We start from the raw sequence: 23,954 nt of genomic DNA, 5'->3' as shown, positions 1-23,954 counted from the left end.
CTGACCGGTGTGAATGTCCTGCGTGGGACCTGCAGGCTTCTGATACTCAGAGCAGTAGCTTGTGATGGAGGTTTTTCGGGTCATCTTGAATTATGATATTAATCACTGGATTGGCTTGCTTGATTAGGAGAGGGCAGCCCCGAGTGGGTCTGGGAGGAAGGGAGAAGGAAGAAGCAGGAAAAGGAGGGAGGGAGGAATGGCGAGATGGAGAAAGAGTGTGTATAGAAGCCTTGCATCATTCTGAATAAAGCTTCTTTGAAGATGAAACAGGTGTGGACACCTGGGGCATGATTAGATGACTTACGGTGATTTCGGAATTAGGTTGGTTTTTATGATTTCTGTCAAGTGTCAGCAAAAATGGCCCAAGGAAATTTCACCCAGGTGTCAGCCCTTTATCATCCTCTACAAATTTTCATTATTACTTTGTAGTTTCTGATGTAAAATCATTTGCTTCATACCTCTTCTTCCTGCTTCTTTAAAAATTAATAATAATAAATAATAAACAAATTCTTTCTTTAAAAATAAAAATCTGCCTGCCTTGCTTAAGAATATTTATACTCTTCTTCTATTTCTGGGAATCTATTCTAAAGCACTGATTCTAAATAAAGAAAGAGCTTGAGCTTCAAACACAATGATGAGGTGCTATTTATTTAATTAAAAAACAGAAGCAGTTTGTCTAATAAGGGGAAAGTAGAGATTGTGCAGCCATTAAAAATACATTTTTGGTTATATGAACAGCTCTTCTGTTACTCCCTCTTGCTTTCCACTCCAGCCACACTGAATGCCTGCTCTTCTGTGGAGACCATACTCTAAAAAATCGGCTTTATTGAAGTGTAATTGACATATAAACTATATGTACATGTTTAAAGTGTACAGTTTGATGTGTTTTAACGTATATGTACCCATAAAATCATCACCACAAAAAAAGCTAATGAGCATATCCATTACCCCCAAAGTTTCCTCCTGTCCCTTTATAATCTGTCCTTCCTACTCCCTCCCTTATCCCTAGGCAACCACTAATCTGCTTTAGCTTATTATAGATTTTCTAGAATTTCTAAATAAATGGAATCACACATTACATACTCTTCTTTTTAACAACTCTATTGAGGTATGATTTCTATACCATAAAACTCACTCTTTTGGGGGCACTTATGTGGCTCAGTCTTTAACCATCTGCCTTCGGCTCAGGTCATATTGTCAGGGTCCTGGGATTGAGCCCTGCATTCGGCTCCCTGCTCAATGGGAAGTCTGCTTCTCCCTCTCCCACTCCCCCTGCTTGTGTTCCCTCTCTCACTGTCAAATAAATTAAAAAAAAAAAAAAAAAAAAAGCTTTAACCCCTCTCTACTCTTTTTAAGCATACAGTTCAGTGATTTTAGTAAGTATAGAGTTTTGTATTATCACCACAACCCAGTTTATTAAATTTCTGTCTCCCCAAAATCTTCCCTTATGCTATCCCTACTCCCACTCCCAGCCCCAGGCATCCACTAATCTGCTCTCTCTATAAATTTGCCTTGTGGACTTTTCATATAATGGAACCATGTAATACATAGTCTTTTTTTTTTTTTTTAAAGATTTTTACTTATTTATTTGACAGACAGAGATCACAAGTAGGCAGAGAGGCAGGCAGAGAGAGAGAGAGGAGGAAGCTGGCTCCCCGCCAAGCGGAGAGCCTGATGCGGGGCTCGATCCCAGGACCCTGGGATCATGACCTGAGCCGGAAGCAGAGGCTTTAACCCACTGAGCCACCCAGGCACCCCAATACATAGTCTTTTGAGTCTGGCTTCTTTCACTTAATGTTTTCACGTTCATCCATGTTATACTATGTGTCACATACTACATATATGTAGCTGGTTCCCTTTAATTGCTGAATAGTATTCTGCTGTATGGATGTATCATTTATCTATTCACCTGTTGTTGGATGTTTGGAATGTTTCTAGATTTTTGGCTACATATAAAGCTGTTCGGAATGTTTGTATAAAAGTCTTTGTATGGGGATATGCTTTAATTTCTCTTGGATACCTGGGAGTAGAATGGCTGGGCCATATTGTAGGTATATATTTAATATTATAAGAAACCACCAAACTGTTTTTTCCAAACAATTGTACCATTTTACATTCCCATTAGTAATGTATGAAAGTTCTAGGTGTTCCACATTCTCACCAAAACTTTGTATGGTGAGTCTAGTTTGGGCCATTGTAATAGATGTGTAATAGTAGCTCATTGTGGTTTTTCGTTGCATTTTCTTCATGACTAATGACGTGTAACATCTTTTCATGTGCTTACTTGCCTTTCATATATTTTTGTAAAGTGTCTGTTTATATTTTTCCTCATTTTAAAAAAGTGGATTATCCTCTTAACATATATATTCTGCATATAAGTCATTTATCAACTATTTTATTTGTAAATATTCTCTCAATCTGTGGCTTGTCTTTTCATTCTCTTGGCAGTGTCTTTTGAAGAGCCGATATTAATTTTGATGGTGTCTAGGCAGTTTATCCATTTTTTTCTTTATAGATCATGCTTTTGGTATTGTATTTTAGAAAGATTTTTCTCCTAACTTTTCTTCTAAAAGTTTTATAGTTTTAAGTTTTTAAATTTAGGTCCAGAATGTTTTTGTACATGGTGGGAGCTGTGGATGGAAGGGTTTGGTTTTGTTTTTTGCCATATGAATATCCAGTTGTGCTAGCACCATATTTTTTCAATCCTTTCTCCACTGAATTGCTTTTTACCTTTATTGAAAATCAGTTACCCATGTGTGTATGAATCTATTTCTGGACTTTTTTGGTTCCATTATTTTGTTTATATTCATATATTGTCTATAACAACACTATACTTCTTTTCTTTTTTTTTTTTTTAAGCAAACTCTATGACCCATAGATCAAGAGTCATATAGTCTACCAACTGAGCCAGCCAGGCACCCTAACACTACACTGTCTTGATAATGATAACTGGTTTTTTGTTTTTGTTTTTGGTAAAGATTTTATTTATTTATTTGAGAAAGAGAGCAGACACAAGCAGGGGGAGAGGCAGAGGGAGAGGAAGAAATAGGCTCCCTACTGAGCAGGGATTCCCAATATGGGGCTTGATCCCAGGACCCCAGGATCTTGACCTGAGCTGACTGCAGCCACTTTACTGACTGAGTCGCCTAGGTGTCCCAATAATTATAGCTTTGTTTTTTCTTTTCTTTTTTTTTTTTTTTAAATAAAGGTTTTATTTTTTATTTGACAGAGAGAAAGATCACAAGTAGGCAGAGCAGCAGGCAGAGAGAGGGGGGAAGCAGGCTCCCTACTGAGCAGAGAGCCTGATACGGGGCTTGATATCAGGACCCAGAGATCATGACCTGAGCCAGAGGCAGAGGCTCAACCTACTGAGCAACCCAGGCGCCCCCGGATAATTACAGCTTTGTAATAAGTCTTTTATTCAGATGATTCAGATGATGTAATCTTACAATTTTGTTTTCTGTTATCAGACATTTTTTGGCTATTCTAGGCCCTTTATATATCCATATAAATTTTAGAATCATCTTGTCATTTTATTTATTTTTTTTAAGATTTTTTTTTTTTTTTTTTTTTTGATAGAGATCCCAAGTAGGCAGAGGAGCAGGCAGAGAGAGAGGAGGAAGCAGGCTCCCTGCTAAGCAGGGAGCCTGATTTGGGGCTCAATTCCAGGACCCTGGGATCATTCCCCGAGCTGAAGGCAGAGGCTTTAACCTACTGAGCCACCGAGGTGCCCTGTCATTTTATTTTTAAAAAAAGTCTTCTGGGATTTTGACTGGGATTATGTTGGGGCTGTAGCTCAGTTTGGGGAGAATTGATAGCCTAATAATAATAGTGAGTTTACTGATCCATGAATACAGTGTATCTTTCCTTTTATTTACATCATCCTTAATTTTTCTCAGCAGTGTGTTGTCCTTTCCAGGGTACAGATCTTGCACGTATTTTGTCACATATATCGCTCAGTATTTCATATTTTTGGAGCTATTATAATTGGCATTTTAAAAACTGAATTTTTAAAGAAGTGGTTTTTAAAAATTCAGTTTCAGGGCGCCTGGGTGGCTCAGTGGGTTAAGCCTCTGCCTTCGGCTCAGGTCGTGATCTCAGGGTCCTGGGATCGAGTCCCCCATCGGGCTCTCTGCTTGGTGGGGAGCCTGCATCCTCCTCTCTCTGCCTGCCTCTCTTCCTACTTGTGATCTCTCTCTCTCTCTGTAAAATAAGTAAATAAATAAATCTTAAAAAAATAAATAAATAAAAATTTCATTTTCTGTTTGTTGCTAGTATATAGAAAGAGTTACTTTTTGTATATTGATCCTGTATCCTGAAACGTTGCTAAACTCACTTACTCGTTGCAGTAGCTTTTTTGTAGATTCTATTAGGTTTTCTCTATTTATAATCATGTTGTCTGTGAATAAAGACCATTTTACTTTTTCTTTTCCAATGTGGTTGCCTATTATTTCTTTTTCTTGTTTATTGTACTGGCTAGAACGTCTATTACAATGTTGAATAAAAGTAGTGAAAGTATACTTTTCTACTCCTAGTTGTGAATTTGTGTCAGGAATAAATGCTGGCTTTCGTCAAATGCTTTTTTTTTTTTTTTTTTTTTAACATTTACTGACATGGTCATACAGGTTTTTATTTTCAGTATGTTAACATGGTGAACAACTTGATTGATTTTGAGTGTTAAATTATCTTGTATTCCTGAGATAAATCCCACTGAGTTGTGGTATATTATCCTTTCTGGATATTGTTATATTTGTTCTATGAAGATTTTTTAAAAAAATATTTTATTTTATTTTTATAAGTAGGCAGAGAGGCAGGCAGAGAGAGAGCGAGAGAGAGAGGGGAGGAAGCAGGCTCCGTGCTGAGCAGAGAGCCCAATGCGGGACTCGATGCCAGGACCTTGAGATCATGACCTGAGCCGAAGGCAGAGGCTTTAACCCACTGAGCCACCCAGGTGCCCCAAGTTCTACGAAGATTTTGTTATGAATTTTGAATCTGTGTTCATGGGGGATATTAGCCTGTTATTTTAACATCAAAGTAATGCTGCCCTTTTAAAATGAGCTGAGAAGTTTTTATTCTTCTTTCATTTTCTAGAAAAGTTTGTGTAGAATTGGTACTATTTATTCCTCAAATATTCAGTATAATTCCCCAGTGAAGCTATCTGGACATGGAGTTCTTTGCAGGAAATCTTTACTTTATTTTATATAGAGAGAGCACGAGGGAGGGGTAGAGAGAGAGTCTTAGGTAGGCTCCATGCCCAGTATGGAGCCAGTCACAGAGCCCTGTCTCACGACCCTGGGATCATGACCTGAGCCTAAATCAAGAGTTGGGTGCTTAACCAACTGAGTCACCCAGGCGCCTCTGCAGGAAAATTTTAAACTATAAATTCAAGCTATAGAATAGATACATAACAATTTAGATTATCTATAATAGTTCTGCTTGGGTGAGCTTTGACAGATTGTGTCTTAGAATTTGTGTAGTCAAATGTATTGGCATAAAGTTGCTCACTATATTCCCTTATTGCCCTTGTAATACTGGCAGAACCTGAGTAATGTTACCTCTTTCATTCATGGTATTGGTAATTTGTGTTCTCTTTCCCTCCCCACCTCCCTCCCCTCATCAGACTGGCTAGATTTTCTTACTGAAACTTTGGTTTCATTCATTTTCTCTGTTGTGTTTCTATGTTATTGATTTCTGCTTTAATCTTATTATTTCATTTCTTCTTCATAATTTAGATTCCATTTGCTTTTTTTTTAAGTTTCTTAAGGTTTAATCTCAGTCGTTAATTTGAGACTTCTTTTCTAACAGTTTTAGTGCTATAAATTTCCTTCTAAGTATTGCTTTAGCTGCATCCTACAAATTTTGATATTTTGTGTTTACAGTTTCATTCAATTCAGAATACTCCTAAATTTCCTTTTTGACTACTTCCTTGGATTATTTAGATGTATGTTATGTTGTTTCCAAATATTTGGGGGGTCCCAGATATTGTGCTATTATTGATCAATAACTTAGTGCATTGTAGCCAGTGACCATTATATGACTTGAATCCTTTTTATTAAAACATTTTTTATATCATTTTCAGAGGTAGAATTTAGTGATTCATCTGTTGCATATAACACCCAGTAGCTCATTACATCAGGTGCCCTCCTTAATGCCCATCACCCAATTACCCTTTCCTGCCATCCACCTTTCCTCCAGCAACCCCTCTGTTTGTTTCCTAGAGTTCAGTGTCTCTTATGGTGTTCCTTCCTTGAATCCTTTTAAATGCACCGAGATCAGTTTTATGGCTCAGAAAATGGTCTGTCCTGGGAAATATTCCTTGTGCTTTTGAAAAGAATATGTATCCTGCTATTGTTGTTGGGTGAGTGTTCTATAATGTCAACTAGGTCAAATCAGTTACTTTTGTTTAGATCTTCTATATCCTTATTTTCTATTAGTTTCTATCAGTTAAGAGGATGGAATATCACACTGTATTTGTGGATATATCTGTTTCTGCTAACTGTTAGATCTGTTTCTGCTTCATGTACTTTGAAAGTTTTATTAGCTGTGTAAATGGTTAGGATTGTTATGTCCTCTTAGTGAGTTGACCTTTTTATCATAAAATTATCTTCTTTATCTCTGTTAATATTCTTTCCTCTGAAATCTGTTTTGTCTGATGTTAATATAGCCGATCAGGCTTTCTTTTGGTTCGTATTAGTGTAATGTATCTTTTTCCATGTTTTTACCTTTAACCTATTTGTGTTTTTGTACTTAAAGTGGATTTCTTGTAAACTGCATATAGTCGGATATTGCTTTTTATCCAGTCTGACAATGTCTGCTGATAAATTGGGGTGTATAGACTATTTAATGTGACGACTGATGTGATTGGATTCAGATCTACTTTATCAAACAGAAATATTTATTTCTGTTTGTCCCATGCATTCTTCTTTCATTTTATCCCTATTTTTATGTTCTTCCTTGAATTTAACTGAGTATTTTTTTATTCCATTTTATCTCCTTTTGTTGATTTATTCATGATGATAGGCAGAATAATGGTCCCCCTAAGGAGGTCAATGTCCTACTCTCAGGAACCTGTGACTATGTTATGTTACATAGCAAAGAGGAATTAGGGTTGCAGTTGGAATTAAGGTTGTTAAACAGCTGACTTTAGAATAGGGAGGTGATCCTGCATTTTCTGGTGGGCCCAATTTAAATACAAGGTCCTTAAAAGTGGAAGAGGACAATATAACTGTGAAGAAAGACAGATAGAACATTACTTGCTTTGAAGATGAAGGAAGGGGACTATGAACTAAAGAAAGTGGGTAAAAATGGGAAAAGCAAGAAAAGAGGATTCTGTCATAAAGCCTGCTTCTTTGTTAATTTCTTTTCATTCTTTTTTTTCTCTGTGTGTTTGATTTTGAATCATTTCTGTTGATACGTCTTCAAGTTTACTGATCTTTTCTTCTGCATTGTCTACCCTGCCATTAAATCTTTACAGCGGATTTTTATGTGTGTGTCTATACATAAGCCAGGGTAAACGTACTTTATCACAGCAGTGGTTCAAAACAATTTTTTTCTACGGTGTATTTTTCATCTTAGACATTATAATATTCATCTCTAGAAGCTTGATTTGAGTCTTTTTTAAAAAGATTTTATTTATTTATTTTAGAGAGAGAGTGTGAAGGGGGAAAGAGCAGTGAGGGAGGGAGAAGAAGGGGTAAAGAATCTCAAATAGACTCCTCACTGAGCACAGAACCTGACATGGGTCTTGAACTCATGACCTCAAGATCATGACCTGAGCCAAAACCAGGAGTTGCACATTTAACTGAGCCAGCCAGGTACCTCTGATTTGAGTCTTTTAAAAAATATATCTTCTGTGTCTCTCCTTAATTTAAGCAGACATGCAATCTTTCCTATAGCTTTTTGAATATATGGAATACAATCATAGTAATTATTTTAACACCTTTGTCTACTAGTTCCGTTACCTCTGTTATTTCTGGGTCAGTTTTAATAAATAGATATTTTTCCTCATTACAGGAACATTGTTATTCCGAAGTATTCTTGGGAATTCTTGTTTTTAAGCCCCGTTTCCTTGCCTTACTTGCTCATCTTGGGCAAGCTTGTTTATTCCCATGGCTTCAGCTGCTATCTTTGGGAACTTGATTCCAACCCTGGGTCTCTATTTGAATTTCTCAGCTGCACTTCAGGTTCAGTATGTCTGAAACGAAACTTGCCTGTTATTTTCTTAAAGTTGCTCCTTTGTAGTCTTAGTTTTTGACACTATTATAGTTAGTCCCTCAATTCAAGCTAGAAACATGGGAGTCATCTTGCATTCTTTTCCCCAAGCCCCAGATGTATTTCAGCTTCACAAATATTAGATCCTTAATATTTTAAAATCCATCCCACTGGAGGAATTTCCAGTAATGGTGGCAGAGTAAAGTGGTCTCCTGAATCTTCCCATAGATAATAATTATAAAATATGTGAAAAAAAAATGTATTTAAGGAAACTAGAAAGGATCCAAAAGCAGACAGAAGCTACAGGAGAGCTTACTCTTGAAAAACAGCAACTAGAAGTGATAATAATTGTGAGTTTGCAGCTTTTTAAAATTTTTGCCTGAGGGCATTCACTAACTCCCATAGCAGAAGAAAATGGCAGTGGAAAACCTTAGTCTTATTTTCTTATGGTAGCAAAGAACAGAGTTCAGTATAGAAAAATTACCTGAGCGGGGAGTCTTTGGGGGTAGGGAGGGGAAAAATGAAACAAGACGTGATCGGAAGGGAGACAAACCATAAGAGACTCTTAATCTCACAAAACAAACTGAGGGTTGCTAGGGGGTGAGGGGGAAGGAATAGAGGGTGGCTGGGTTATGGACATTGGGGAGGGTATGTGCTATGGTGAGCGCTGTGAATTGTGTAAGACTGGTGATTCACAGACCTGTACCCTGAAGCAAAAAATACATTATATGTTAATTTTTAAAAAAAGGAAAAAAAAAAAAAACCATAGAATGTGGTGAAGCCCATAACCTCACTAGAAACTCTACTAAAATCCCTGGCAGAACCTCTAAACTAAACCCAAATAGGAAGATTCCAGAAGCCATGATTAAAAAGGAGGCAGAGATCAGAGAAGCAGAATTCTGTCTTTGAAAGACAAAACCTAATGCCAGGTGAGCACTGTGAATTCGTCAACCATGCGTAGCACAGGTGGCAGAAATCTGAAGTCTAACCACTTGAGGAGTCAGAGTGCAGAGTTGAAGGCTAAAAAATTAGGGAGTAATCTTTTAAAGTAAAGAGAGTACAGAGAGAGCAGACCCAATTCTGAGTACAACCTATTGCAAAATTCTTGGCTAGTCATCAGATTAAACAAGAACACCTGCAGGTATCACCCCGTGAGGTATCATTAGAATGACAAAAGAATAAAAAGACCAATAATACCAAGTATTAGTGAATTGTGGAGCAGCTGGAACTCTCTTGTACTGCCGGTGGAAATGCAAAATGGTAGGGCCACTTCAGATAACAGTTCACAGTTCCTTATAAAGTTCAACATACACTTATATGTAACCAGCAATAAATACTTTTGAGTATTTACCCAAAATAAATTAAAACACATGTTTACAAAAACTTTGGATTTCAACCATTTATAGCAGATTTATTTATAAGAGCTGAGAACTGAAAACAAAAATCAGTATATGAGTGGATAAATACATTTTGGCATATCTCTAGGATAGTATACTACTCGGTAATAAAAAGGACTGAACTACTGTTATACACAATACCATGGATGCATCTTTAAGACATTATGTTGAGTGAAAGCAGCCAGAAACGAAAATAGTATGTATATGATTAATTTTATATGAAATACAAGAAAGCCCAAAGTAACTAGTGGGGACAGAAAACATACCAGTGGTTGCATGAGCCTGAGGATGGAGGTAGGGGGAATGAGTTGACTTCTGGGGCTGATCAAAATGGTTTCTGTCTTGATTGTGGTTATGTGGGTATAGACCCTTGTCAAAATGCATAGACCTATACATTTTAAATGTGTGCAGTTTATTTGGTGTGAATTACCCTTCAGTTACGTTGATTTAAAAAAAATCCATACCACCAGCTTTGTTTAGCCACTCATCATTTCTCAGTTGGATGAGCACAGTACCCTCCAAAGTGGTGTTCCTGCTGTTGTCTTAGTTTTTCAAACCCTTACGTGATGCAGCAACCTGAATGATCCACCTAAAACAGAAATCTGACTTTTTCTCTTCCCCATATACAACCCAATAATTGCTCACCATTACCCGGCACCTTAGACTAGCATATGTCTTCTTTCGCCTGGCCCTTGACTGTCTATCCAGCTCATCCTCTATTACTTCCTGCCTCTCACTTTGCTTATGGTCTCTCAGTTCCCAGCATAAGCCATGCTGATCTCATTTCCTGTGCCTGTACTCATCTCTCCCCTCAGCTTTTTGTCTAGTAAACAATGGTTCACCTTTTAAAACTCAGCTTAGGACTCTCCTCTAGAGAATGCCTTTATCTATTTATTTAAACCATCCTTTTTCACACACTCCAAGAGAGGAACTAAGTACTCTTCAGACTACAGTTTTTCGGTCCATTGTTAACTTTTATAGGTGTATTCGTCCTTTTGATTTCTTACATTTTTGTTCTCTCTCACTAGATGGTACACACGTTGAGCATACTTACTTTCATTTATGTTTTGGGTCCACAAGGCCCATGCCGTAACAAGTGCTTAATAAGTATTTGTAGAAAGATTGAATATAAACGTTGAGAAAAGAAGAGAAAAGTATACGTAGAATGATTATTACTGTTTTGTTTTAAGCAAACCTCTGTGCATAGAGAAAAAGACTGGGAAGGTTTATAACAACATTTTAACACTAGTTTGGGTGGTGAGATTTGTTCCTTTAATATTTTTGTCAGTTTTTGCATTTTTCATAAAAACATTTAGCTTGCAATTATTTTATGAGACATAACCTAAAAAAGTATAACTTTTGCCTATTCAAATGAATTTTTGCATTTCTTTAGGTCCACAAGGCAGTTATAATTTCCAGTCCCTTAACCCCCGTCCTGGCTGCGGAGATTCCTGGTTGGTCAAAGAATGTGTCAGTCCAACCTGAGACATCAGAGGATCCTGGTACTACACCTAGCACTCAGCAAGTAAAAAGCCTTGGGAAAATCCAGATTTCTACCCCTCTGCCAGTGGCTCCTTCCTACAGTTATGCTACCCCTAACCCCCAGGCCTCTTTCCAGAGCACCTCAGCACCATACCCAGGTGAGGCCCTTTGCTTCTGCCCTTGGAGATAGGATGGAAAAGTAGAGCATATTTGATCACAGTGTTCTCTTTGGTGCAAGGAAAGGAGAGAGGCATGACTTTTGAGGACTGTAGATTAGAGAAAAAATAATCCTGTCTTTGTTCCGGTAATCATAGGACTTGGGGCTCTCCATCCTTTTTTCAACAGGCCCCAGCCTGTGGGAATTAATGAGGCTCATTTTCCCAGAGCCAGATTCCACTGTGCCTGGAATTTAAAGGCACAAGATTCGATGAAGTAATATCCAAGGAACCAAACAAATAGAAGCCAATGGGAAGAAAGTTGGATCTTTGTACCTATTTGCCTTCTGAATGGCTGACTGTAGGTCAGATATTTGTCTTTCTGATTTTGGCAGCATCTTTATTTTTAAAGCAACCCATCCATAGGGAGGAGATTTATAAGGAGTGTTGCCTTAACAACAGGTCTGTCCTTCATGAGTGCTGTCCTAAGGTATTAGGAGGAAGTGGTTAATCAAGGAAACTAACTTGATCTTTATCCCCTGAAAAAGGCAACAGGGTGAAGCAAAGCCAGTAAAAAATGAATTTTTGCTGATTTTTTATTTCCTAGGCTCTTATTTCATGGTAGTATAACATGAAATTTGGGGGGTTTCAATCCGAAGGGACTAAAATAATTTTTGTGTTCAGGCATAATGCCTGTAATTTTTTATGTGATTTTGAAGGGTTTGAGTAACACTATTTTTGTCCATTATACTCTTTCTGAGTATGGTGGTTTCTTTCTTTCTTTCTTTCTTTTTTTTTTTTTTTTTGAAATTCACTTCAGAGAATTCTTATTTAGCCTCCTAGGGTGTCTAAATGTTGAAGTTTCCATAAGGAAGATTTAATTTCTTCCTCAGTGCAGTGTTCCTAAGCAGACAGATACATCTCAAATTTCATGATTGTCTAGGAAGTCCTTCTTACCCCTCAGTCTTGAAATATGAGTGGACCAGCCATTAGTTTGTTTTAAGCTCTCTAGTTCCTAGATCTCATACCAAATAACAATTATTGTCAGAGAAATAAAATTTACATAGTAGTGGTTCTCAACAACCTGCAAACATTTTGGGCATGCTACTGACACCTAGTGGGTGGAGGCCTGGGATCCTGCCAGCTGTCATGCAGTGCACAGGACAATTTCCCCCACCCCCACAACAAAGAATTATCTGGTCCAAAACGTCAGTAATGCCAAGGTTGAGAACCCAGACATATATGAAATAGCTATTGAAATAGTGTGAAGACTATACTGAAAATATACTGTATATAGCTATTAGCTAACGTGGGTATTCCAAAAATGCTGAGGTACTTAATTCAGAAAGTAGATAAGTTTGAACCGAAATGGTCTGCGAAGATTTCTTGGAGAGAAGACTGGCTTTAAGCTGGAAACAAAGTACTGATTGAGAATAAAGAAAACATACATCCCAGTTGAAGGAAATAGCATTAGTAAAGTCCCCAAATGTAGACCATGTCTTCCATGGAGCACAGGAAGGAAAATGAATATAATTAGAGGCAGAATTGGGTAGGAAGTGTGAGGTAGTGTGATCAGATGGTAATGGTTTTCTAATGCCAGGTTGGCAGTTGGCCTTGAATGTGGTATGGGAGTGGGGATTCTTAAGTAGGAGAGTAACATGGTGGGGGGAGTATTTTAGAAAAACTAATGATGGTGGGTGTTTTAGGAAGACAGAATGGATTAGAGTGGGGAGTTCTGGCAGAGGGAAGACCAGTTAAGATTGTTGGAATAACCTAAGTCTGTGGTTGTAGCAATTGGAATAGAACGAAATTAAGGCTGTCTTTGTGATCAACATTTGGCTTTTCTTTTTGGAATTTTATAGATGTATTTTATTAGAAAGTTGTTTATCAGCATAAAGATGATGCTTGAAATACTGTTGAACTCTGATTATTGAACTCGATGGAAATTACTATATAAAGAGGGCTTATGGATAGACTATAGTTAAAATACAGTGGAGAAAAACTCAGAGACAAAGGAATAAAAGTAGAATAATATGGTGTCATGATAATCCAAGTGTTTCAATATCGAGGCAGTCAGCGGTATTAGATGCCACTGAGGTAAAGGATGCGGGTTGAGAAACAGTTACTGGATTTGCTAAGGAGCTGTTTGTGGATGACCTCAAAAGATCTTTCTCAGTGGGAAAATGGGGCAGAATAAGATTTCAGGGGATTAGAGAGTAGGTAAATAATGAGGAAATAAAGGCAGTAGCTGAATATTGTTTATAAAAGAAATTTGGCCCCAAAAGGATGGAGAGGAATAAGGTAGTCTGGCTCTAATTTCTTATCTCCTGTTTCTTTTCTTTGTTTCCAGTTATGAAGGAACTGGTGGTATCTGCTGGAAAGAGTGTCCAGATTACCCTGCCTAAGAATGAAGTTCAGTTAAATGCATATGTTCTCCAAGAACCACTTAAAGGTAAAACATCCCCTTAGTTACATTTGGATAATGTTTTAATTTATGATATTTACATACCTTAACTCATTTACTCATTGCAGCAGTCCTGTGAGAACAGGCACAAATGTTTATCTGTTGTGAGAGACAATATAATATAATGTTTGAAATCATGGGCTTTGATGTTAAGCCTGGGTTCAGATCCCAGCTCAGCTAGACATTAGCTGAATGATTTGAAGCAAATTATTTTTATGCTTGCATTTCTATTTCAGTAAAATGAGGATAATAATTTCTACTTCATAAAGTTACTTTAAGGGCAAAATGAAACAGTATATAAGGGACCTGCCTCAGTGCCTAGCATATAGGTGATGCTCATTAAGTGGAGGTTGGATTATACCCCTTTAAAAGAGGAAGAACCTGAGACTGAGGTTAACCTATTTATTTTGTCCAAACAACTAGTAAATAGCAGAGATAGAACTTGTAGAGGAGTTACTTAAGACTATGGCTAATAGAGATTTGACATTTAAAAAAAAAAGGAAGACAGGGCTCCTGGGTGACTTGGTTGGTTAAGCGTCTGACTCTTGATTTCAGCCCAGATTGTGATCTTAGGGTAGTGAGATTGAGCCCCACTGTCCCTCTCCCTCCCTCCACTTGTGCTCTTGTGTTCTCTCTCTCTCAAATAAATAAATAAAATAATTAATTAATAAAATCTTAAAAAAAAAAAGACAGGCCCAATGTGATACATAAAATTGGGATCTATGAAATGCATAAATTAGGGGATGCTGCATTCATTATTTAAGAAAACTTTTATAATATGAGCATCCCTTTCACCTTTGAAATATATATTAATATATTAATAATACCAAAATTTGGCTTAGAAACACACATGCTTCCATAGTGAGGTATACTTTGATGGAAAATAATTGCATTGGGTTTATGCTACTCTCATTACAGGGTTAGTCAAATCGAATGCCATACTTTAGGGTTCAGGATTAGGTCCACACCTTTCTTATACAGTAGTCCTGCTTTCTAATAGGCCTATTACCAACTAGTGTATTTATGCAAAAGTACTTTTCCAGAACCTAAATGCTCTCCTCATTCTATATTTCTGCCCTCAAATTGAGGTTTCCTTATCCGTTCATTCTACCTTCCTCCAGAGAAGCTTTATCCGGACTCCCTCTGGTGGTAAGTTCAGGTGACTGAACTTGCTGGCCTTTAAAGATGGTGAGAGAACTGCCTTGAGCTGCAGTTGCCTCCACTGTTTTGTGAAAAGTACTGGATTCTGCTTTATTTTCTTGTCTAACCCCTATTTGCATATACATGTCTGTGAGTTGCTGTCACCTTGTAGATCAGGACATGGGTTCTATTTAAAGAGGGCTTAGGGAATGTAGTTAAAATACAGTGGAGACTTTTACGAAGTCTAAGACACATGGGTTGAGAAAGAGATTCCTTTCAACTGTCCTCTCCACGGGTTGTTCAGCCTTTACCAGATACATGAGATGAATGGTTTTCAAACTTTCACAGACTGGGGACAAGTGAACAGGACCAGCTCTGCCCACTCATCCTCCCCCTCATCTCCTGTGGCAGACCTTGAAGCACCCCTCAGGATTGCTCTCGGGTTTGGAGGCATGGTTTGAAAACCACTGCCCTAAATCATTTAAACCAGCATTCTGTCTAGCAGGCCTGTCATCAGTTGTTCCTACCCTTGGGTAAATTTTTGGCTGTGAGGCATAATTCATCCCCCAAACTTTTCTGTCCTAGGAATATTGCCCTCTCTTGAAATTGCATAGCCAGCCTGAAATATTGTAGAATTGTCAGTTCCCAAACTAATGTGAGTCTGTTTTCTGTGTGGAAGAAAAATTTCCAACTTTAGTTGGAAGGTCATCTCTTAGCACCAGTCCCATGGCTGCCGCTGCTTTCCTGCTTCTCACCTGACCTGACTTCCACAGAATATATGTGTGAGAGCTGCCCAGGCATGATGACTGTCCAACACAAAGCTAGTTTTTTGGGGAGGAAGGAAGAGTGATAGATCTTGCATCTCAAGCTTATAAAATAAAATCTGGTCTTCAGATGAAGGCTATCTTGGAATTCGATTCTATGTGCTAACTCACTTTCGAACTCATGAACTAAGAAAGAGATGACCATTCTCTGTTACGCTTTTGAGGTTTCTTCTCTTTTCCTTTTATTTTCCTTCTGGGTAGTAACATAAACTAAGCCTTCATACCCAACCCCGTTTGTCCCTCATCAGATGCAAATTTCGTTTCCCCCCAAATTTAAGACCACTTTCATGGGGGTGGGATTCCATTTAGATAACGGGATCCTGTCCTTGTCCTACCCAGTCATACAGTCTGAGCTACAAATGAGGACCATTTAATGCTTCATTTGATCTTAATTAATTTCAGTGGGGCCTGTTTTAAATGGGCCATCCCCTACCATCTTCTGCAGTGTGTTATTTAGCTCAGCAGGAATGAAGTAGCTCTTTTAACTCACCAGGGTGTGATGACCTCAGTGAGACAAGCATTGTTAGCACTCTGTAAAAAAGCTATTTTTGAACCATGTTATTTAGAAGTCATTGCTGTTCTTTGTTGCAAAAGAGGTTTTGCAAGAAAATGGCCTTTGTTCCCAGTGAGTTCATCTATAGTGGTTGATAGGGCTTGTATTTTCACTGTGATGCCATACCATGAGCAACCTGGTATCTGGAAGGAGGATTGGCCTCTTTCAAAGGGAGACTGGCTGTGGGGCAGGAGAGAGCACTGTTGGGAGAGGGTGGAGGAAGCCCTGACTGTAGCTGAGTCAGCAGAATCCTCCCTTTCTTTGAACAAGACGTTTGGTTTCCTGTAGGCTCTGGGGCGGAATCTTAAAAACTGAGGCCTTGTCAAGATTTAGAAGAGATTTGTTATTGGCAGGCTGTGCGGCTGCCCTCTTTATGTGTGGGTGTGTGTTTTCATGATTTCTGTAACTGCCCTTCTATAGGAGAAACCTACACCTACAACTGGCAGCTGATTACTCATCCTAAAGACTACAGTGGAGAGATGGAAGGGAAACGTTCTCAGATCCTCAAACTGTCCAAGGTGAATTTGCTTCCTCTCACTTGCAGGGCTGGGGTAGAGGTGCTGACCATTTTCTAAAATGTAGAATGTAGAATTTTCTGTTCACACTTAAATCAGGAACGATCTTTCAGAAGTGAATCCTCCAAAAGTCTGGCTGACATCCAGTATTTGTTAGTGTATGATTCTCAAATGTTCATTTATGGTGAGGAGACTATAAGCATGGTGGTGATAGCTGAAAATACACACTAAACAGCTTTTAAGGGTAACATAAGGATTTTAGAATTTGGGAGATAAGCTAAGTTTTTTGTGGCCACAAGACTGTGTAAATTGGCTCAGTCTTTTTTGGGATTCAGTGTAGTTATTAGGAACCATAAAAATGTTCATATCCTTTAGCCTGGCAGTCTCATTCATTCGTTCATTCTTTTTTTCTTTAACAACTGTTCATCGCACACTAGTTATGTGTCAGGCGGTGGGGATTTACCAGTGGATTGATCAAAATCTTCACATTCAAGGACAGTAGAGTCTCACCAGTGATACTGGCCAGAAGCAGACAAGTATAACAGGGGATGCACTAGGTCAGTGCACGGAGTATTGGAGCCCTGGGGAGTTTGATTTCTTAGAGTTTACCAAGTGGGGTCATGACAGTGACTCACTTTCTTGGTAAAGGGTGGAGTGCTGATGCAGGGAAAGCAATGTCCACTGGGCCAAACAGAAAACGTGGCAGAAAGGGAATTCTGTGTGGTTCAGCATGACTTAGACCCTCTGGCATGAGAAGAGCAGTGGCACAAAGTTGGAGAGATGCATGGGTCGCAGAGTGAAGACTATGAATCTTATGCACAGGGAATATGGACCCTTTGAAAGGTTTTAGACAACAGAAAGACTAGTTCAGGTTTTCAGTTTAGAAAGCTTACCCTGACTGCAAATAAGACTCAAACTGGGGAAGCCAATTGAGAATCTTTTGAAAGATGTAGGTGTGAGATGGTGATAGCCTGGGTTGAAAAACAAAACTTAAAGACCACTATTGAGCTCATAATATGTGCCAGACACAGTGCTAATTGTTTTATGCACTAACTGACCCCAAGATGTAGATACTAATATTTGTTTTATATGACAAAACTAAAAATTAGAAAAATAAAGTAATTTAGCCAAAGTTCACAAAGCTATTAAATGGTAGGTTTGAACTGGAACTTTCCATCCCTGAAGCTCTTGCTTTTAATAACTTTGCTATGATGGTTGAAATCTAAGGTGATGGCATTGTGAGTGGACAGAAGTGAGTGGATGTCAGGAGTATAATGGAGGTTGACTTGATAAGGCCTGGTGATCAAGTGATGGGGTGGCGGTGTTGGGGAAGGGAAGTCTAGGATCATTCTAGCCTTTTGGCTCAGGCATTTGGGTAGATGTTGGCACAACAGTGGTGATATTCACTAAAATGAAGAACACAGAAAGAGGAGCAAGTTTGGATGAGGTTTGCAGATGATTAAATCATTTGTAGACAGAGTGAGTTTGAGGTGCATGTGAAGTAGCTGAGAATCAGGGACTAGAGATCAGGACACAAGTCTGTGCTAGAGAGAGAAATTTGCACACCAACCTCAAACAGATGACATTTGAAGTCATGGTCATGTATGAGATCATCCCGACAGAGTGTGTAGAGTGCAGTTGGAATCCTGGGAGCACAGTGATTAAAGGTGTGCAAGGAAGAAGAAATAGAAGGAAATGAGAGAAGTGAAAGCCAAGGAATGAGAGCTTTCCAAGAAGAAAAACATCAAAAACACTAGTCAATTAGCATTTGCTCAAAGATCATTTGGAAGAAAGGAGGAACTTCGTTCATCTGAAAGATGTTTATCACAGTATTGGTTATAATAGTAAAAGCCTGGAAACAACCTGGATGCCAACAATGTGGAACGCTTGTATGATATGACACGTGTACTCATGCATTATTCTGCAGCATTGGAAGTGACCATTAAAAAGACTGTTATAATGGGGGAAGGTGCTTATGGTAAATGAACAGAAGAGAGAATAATAAAAAGCTTGATGCAGGTTTTTCTTTCTGATCTGCCATCTGCAGTGGGACTGCCGCCAAGATGCAGATTTTTGTGAAAACGTTTACAGGGAAGACCATCACTCTTGAGGTTGAATCCTCAGAGTAGAGAACATAAAGGCTAAGATCCAGGAATTCCTCCTGATCAGCAGAGACTGATCTTTGCTGGCAAGCAACTGGAAGGTGGATGGACTTTGTGTGACTACAGCATTCAAAAGGAGGCCCCTCTTCATCTTGTGTTGAAACTTCGTGGTGGGGCTAAAGAAAGAAGGAGTCTTGCAGCACTCCCAAGGAGAATAAGCATAAGAGAAAGAAGGTTAAGCCAGCTGTCCTGAAATACCAGAAGGTGGATGAGAATGGCAAAACCAGTCACCATCATCGGGAGTGCCCTTCAGATGAATGCGATGCTGGAGTTTTTACGGCTGGCCACTCTGACAGGCATTCTTGTGGTAGATATTGTCTGACTTACTGCTTCAACAAACCAGAAGACCAGAGTACTTGTGTATGGGTTAATAAAAGACAAGAACTAACACCAACAACAAAAAGCTTGATGCACACCTTGATTCTAACTGGAGCTTGAAAGTCGAGTTCCTAGAGGTAGTGGTCTCATCTTACTCCTCTCCAAACCGCAAGCCTAGGATAATGTCCAGCATCTAATTGGCTCTCAATAAATGTTTGCTGAACAAATGAACTATTTAAAAGCCATTCTTTGTATGTGGTCAAGGACTGGAAGAAAGTAAGAGAAATAGGATTAACTGGTGTGTTAGGACAGTGGGATTGTGGGTGATTTTCTTTCTTTTATATTATGTTTATATAGTTAGTGGAAATCAGAAGGGGAAAATATTCAGATATTTGGGAGCTATTTGGTATTTTTACAAAATGATTTTCTTTGCAGAGATGATTATTTTAATTTCATAACTCTATGAAATAGAATGGTTGGGCCCTTAATGTTCTTCTGAAAAGAAAATGGGAGTACAGAGATATTGAATTCCCTTTTGTTGTTCTAGAGTCAGCTAGTAATAAGATTCACATTAAAAGCTATGGTTTTTTAGTTTATAATTCATTGTTTCATCTCCTCAGCTGGTTTACTCTCTCCATTTTGGAAACTATGCAGGAGTGCAGCATCAGCATGGGAAGTTCAGATACATGTGTTATTTTACATAGAATGGCTGCCCTTTTGGTTGTCTAAAAGATCTTCTCTCACTTCTGCAGCTTACTCCAGGCTTATATGAATTCAAAGTGATTGTAGACGGTCAAAATGCCCATGGGGAAGGCTATGTGAACGTGACAGTAAAACCAGGTATGAATTTCCCAGCCCTGGCTGAGTCTCCATTGCTTTTTCTGCAGGATTCCCAAAGACAGATTTGACTTGAAGGGTTTTTAATTCCCATTGTTGTTCTTTTTTTTAATGTATTCATTGGGCAGTTCCTAGTTCAGTGTAGTAAAAGGTTAGGGTCAGGGGTGCCTGGGTGGCTCAGTGGGTTAAAGCCTCTGCCTTCGGCTCAGGTCATGATCCCAGGGTCCTGGGATCAAGCCCCACATTGGGCTCTCTGCTCAGCAGGGAGTCTGCTTCCTCCTCTCTATCTGCCTGCCTCTCTGTCTACTTGTGATCTGTCTGTCAAATAAATAAATAAATAATCTTAAAACAAACACACAAAAAAAGGTTAGGGTGGCAGAGTATATACTTCAGTTCTAGTTGGAACATTTGGCTGGGCAGAGGAGTATTAGTCACATGGCCCCCAGTACAGTATGGCCCGAGCAGTAGCCTCTGTCTGAGAACTGCTTCTCCAAGTAGGTCATGCTGACAGAGGACCATGTGTTGTGATTAAGAGACACAAGAAAGCCAGGAGCCTGGGAGAGGCATGTGAATGAGAACCAGCCAAATGACTGGTTCTTTCTGATCTCTTTCCAGATATGGGTTTTGTACACAGAATTCCTCATTTAAACCCTGCTAGTCTTTTTTCACCTTGGAAAGCAAATCCTGTCATCCTTTTTAAGTGATCCACCATTGGTAAATTACAGTGCAATAACAAAGTATCTTGTTTTACACTTCTAGGGAAATTTGGGGCAAATTGGAGAGTGATATATACATTGGCACAAATTCTTAATACTGTTTTCTATCTTTGTTGGTAATAGATTTTCTATTTGCTCCTTGAACTCTGTAGTCAAGGTAATCCTTTCACCTTCCTAAAAATGTGTTTAACATAAAGACTGTTGGATTTTTCTCTCAAAGAAAAGGCCACTGGGTTTGTAGCTCGTAGTCATTTGGGTAGACCGAGCAGTTTTTGACCCTGCCATCACTCCGGCCTAGACACAATCAGCTTAGGGATGACTGGGAAATCATCCGTTCTCTTTTCAGCATAGTCTGTGCCAAGGGATAGTTTGTCAAAGCCCTTGTTGTGCAAAGCTTGTTTGTTGTCCTAAGCTTGTTTGTTGTCCTCCTCTACTCAGCTTGTGCCACTGTAGTCCTTGTCATGAACAAGATAGCACGTGAGCATTGAAAGCATGCACTAGGCACAGTCTTAGGAGTAGTCAAGTTTGGAAGAGCTCTGATGCTTCCATGTGTCTTATGCTGGAGTGGTAACCTGATGTTTAACTTTCCATTCGGTGATGCTGCACCCATCAGTTATGTAATGGAAACTAATTTATAATTCACCCACATAGGCCTGCTCCTCCTATAATTTATAAAGGCCCTCTTCCATGATCCCAGGGTGCTGGGATTGAGCCCTATGTCGGGCTCTCTGCTCAGTGGGAGCCTGCTTCTCCCTCTCCCTGCCACTCCCCCTGCTTGTGCTCTCTTTCGCATAAATAAATAAATAAAATCTTTACCAAAAAAACTGAAAACAAAACACCTGGTGGCTCAGTTGGTTAAACATCTGCCTTCAGGGGTGCCTGGGTGGCTCAGTGGGTTAAGCCTCTGCCTTTGGCTCAGGTCATGATCTCAGGGTCCTGGGAGCGAGCCTCACATGGGGCTCTCTGCTCAGCGGGGAGCCTGCTTCCTCCTCTCTCTCTGCCTGCCTCTCTTCCTACTTGCGATCTCTCTCTCTGTCAAATAAATAAATAAAATCTTTAAAAACAAAAACAAACCTCTGCCTTCAGCTCAGGTCGTGATCCCAGGGTCCTGGGACTGAGCCCCACATTGGGCTCCCTGTTCAGTGGAGAGCCTGGTCCTCCTTCTCCTGCTCCCCCTGCTTGTGCGTGCTCACTCTCTCTCTCTCTCTGTCAAATGAGTAAATAAAGTCTTTAAAAAATTGAATAAATAAGAACGGCTAATTTTTTTTTTAAAAAGCTCCTCTTCCAGTGTTTTCTGCATTGTTTTCTTGCAGAGCCCCGGAAGAATCAGCCTCCTGTTGCCATCGTATCACCACAGTTCCAGGAGATCTCTCTGCCAACCACTTCTACAGTCATTGATGGCAGCCGTGAGTACTTATCTAGGCATGATGTCTTAGAGGAGCATTCACTGTGAACTGTGGTAGAAAACGCTATGGAAGATTTGGGGCCAGAGGTACCTGGGTCGCTCAGTTGGTTAAGTGCCCAGCTCTTGATCTCAGCTCAGGTCTTGATCTCAGGGTTGTGAGTTCAGGCCCTGTGTTGGGCTCCCTGCTGGGTGTGGAGCCCACTTTGAAAAAAAAAAAAAGGGAAGAAGATTTGGTGCCACCTGTGTCAATATTCTGGTTAGGCCCATCTTCTTGACCATGTTATGGGAAGACTACCCATCTCAAGCAACTGATTAGGAAGTAAAAACTGGACAGACCTTATTTAAAAACCCCATGTGACTTGTTTGAAGTAATATTTCTGCTCTTTTGAGATGGTAAGAAAATGGGATTTTGCAGATGTTTAGCATTATTTTGTATGAAACTTGCTTGTTTTCAAATTTACTTAGATAGAGTCACCATTCTCATCTATAGAAACAAAGCTCCTTCCTCTTGTGCAAGATAAGTAAGTGAGGGTCTCGGCTGGGAGCCCTCCCCCAGCGTGCAAGGCTGACTGGATTCTTGTCAGCCTCCTCCCGGAGAGACTCCCAGAACATGCTCCGTGCCCCGACTGGGCTCGTGAACATTTCACCCTTCGGAATAGCATCCCCTGATGGGTGACGTGAGAAGACTTGTGGGTATTTGCCACTGAGGCTGGCTATGCATGCAGGGGGGTTCAGGCCTGTCATCTGAGCAGTATTTACTTGGTCCCCTTGGCGGCCTAGTAAGGCCCTGCTACCCTGATTGTCTTGCCAACAGTCACCCTAATGGGCAAGGCAGTACTGTTCTAGCAGAGGAATCTCCAGCGAGGTGCGACATTTTACGTAGAGGGAACTGGCAAGAAGAGGAGGGTGGAAGAATAGCAGGACAAGAGAGAAGAGAGAACAGGGAGAAGCATTTGTGAGAGCGGCAAAAAGGGTCACTGGCCCCATTTTACTGGTATTGGTGAATAGGTCAAAGTTAAATAATGTGTAAGAGTGTACAGCGGAGACAATCACCGCCACTCCCATCTCCCGGCTAGCCAGTTGTCCTCCAGTCAATGGTATTATTTTATGTTTCTTTCTAGAGATAGTCTCTGCATAGGTAAGAAAATATGTATGTAGTCTTTACCATAACACAGAGTACACGTTGTTGTGTACCGTGCTTGTGTCTCTATGTCGAAGAATTTCTCTGAACCAATCCATGAAATAGTTTTGTTTTCTTTCTCTGATGGATTGCACAGCCTTCCGTTGAATGGCTGTGTATGTCCCCATGTGGCTATATCCTTGGCTTCAGTCAGTCTCTATTGATGACCAGTTAGATTATTTTTGGTCCTTTGCTGCTACAGAGAATGTTGCCATGAATAATCTTGTAAGCGTGACATTTAACACATGTGCAGATGAATCTGTAGGATAAATTCCTCAAAGAGGAATTGCAGGGGCAAAGACCAGTTTTGCTAGGTTGCTGTTTATGGAGAGGGTACGAGCGTGGGCTTCCACCTCGACTTAGGAGAGGGTTTGCTCCGCACCTGTACCCACAGAGTGTGTTCTGAAACTTTGGCCTCACCAAGCAGGTAGGTTAAAAAAAAACAGTATCTGAAGTGTAATTTAAATTTGCGTTTCTTTTATTTTAGGTAAGGTTTTATCTTTTCACGTGTTTAAGAATTTTTGATTTTCCTTTTTTCATACAGTAGCATTTTAACCAGAGTTTGCCTGTGTTGGGGTCCTTGGAAAACTACACA

At 39.5% G+C, this 23,954-nt stretch overlaps 1 protein-coding gene and 1 pseudogene across 4 annotated transcripts in view; both read left to right on the top strand.

Annotated features, from left to right (window-relative positions):
* Nucleotides 1-23,954, top strand: part of KIAA0319L (KIAA0319 like) — an 88,413-nt gene that overhangs the window by 38,760 nt on the left and 25,699 nt on the right. For all 4 annotated transcript variants that reach the window (XM_032877218.1, XM_032877219.1, XM_032877217.1 and 1 more), the window contains 5 exons: nucleotides 11,002-11,248; nucleotides 13,596-13,697; nucleotides 16,647-16,744; nucleotides 19,974-20,061; nucleotides 22,088-22,180. In XM_032877218.1, the coding sequence (XP_032733109.1) occupies nucleotides 11,002-11,248; nucleotides 13,596-13,697; nucleotides 16,647-16,744; nucleotides 19,974-20,061; nucleotides 22,088-22,180 (628 nt within the window). The remainder of the gene's footprint in view (nucleotides 1-11,001; nucleotides 11,249-13,595; nucleotides 13,698-16,646; nucleotides 16,745-19,973; nucleotides 20,062-22,087; nucleotides 22,181-23,954) is intronic.
* On the top strand, nucleotides 18,678-19,517 carry LOC116879195 (annotated as a pseudogene).

The sequence above is a fragment of the Lontra canadensis genome, unplaced genomic scaffold, assembly GCF_010015895.1.
Source record: "Lontra canadensis isolate GAN:19392208 unplaced genomic scaffold, GSC_riverotter_1.0 scaffold60, whole genome shotgun sequence".
NCBI classification, from domain to species: Eukaryota; Metazoa; Chordata; class Mammalia; order Carnivora; family Mustelidae; genus Lontra; species Lontra canadensis.
The sequence above is the reverse complement of the archived record's forward strand: the minus strand, read 5'-3'. Positions and strand labels throughout refer to the sequence as shown.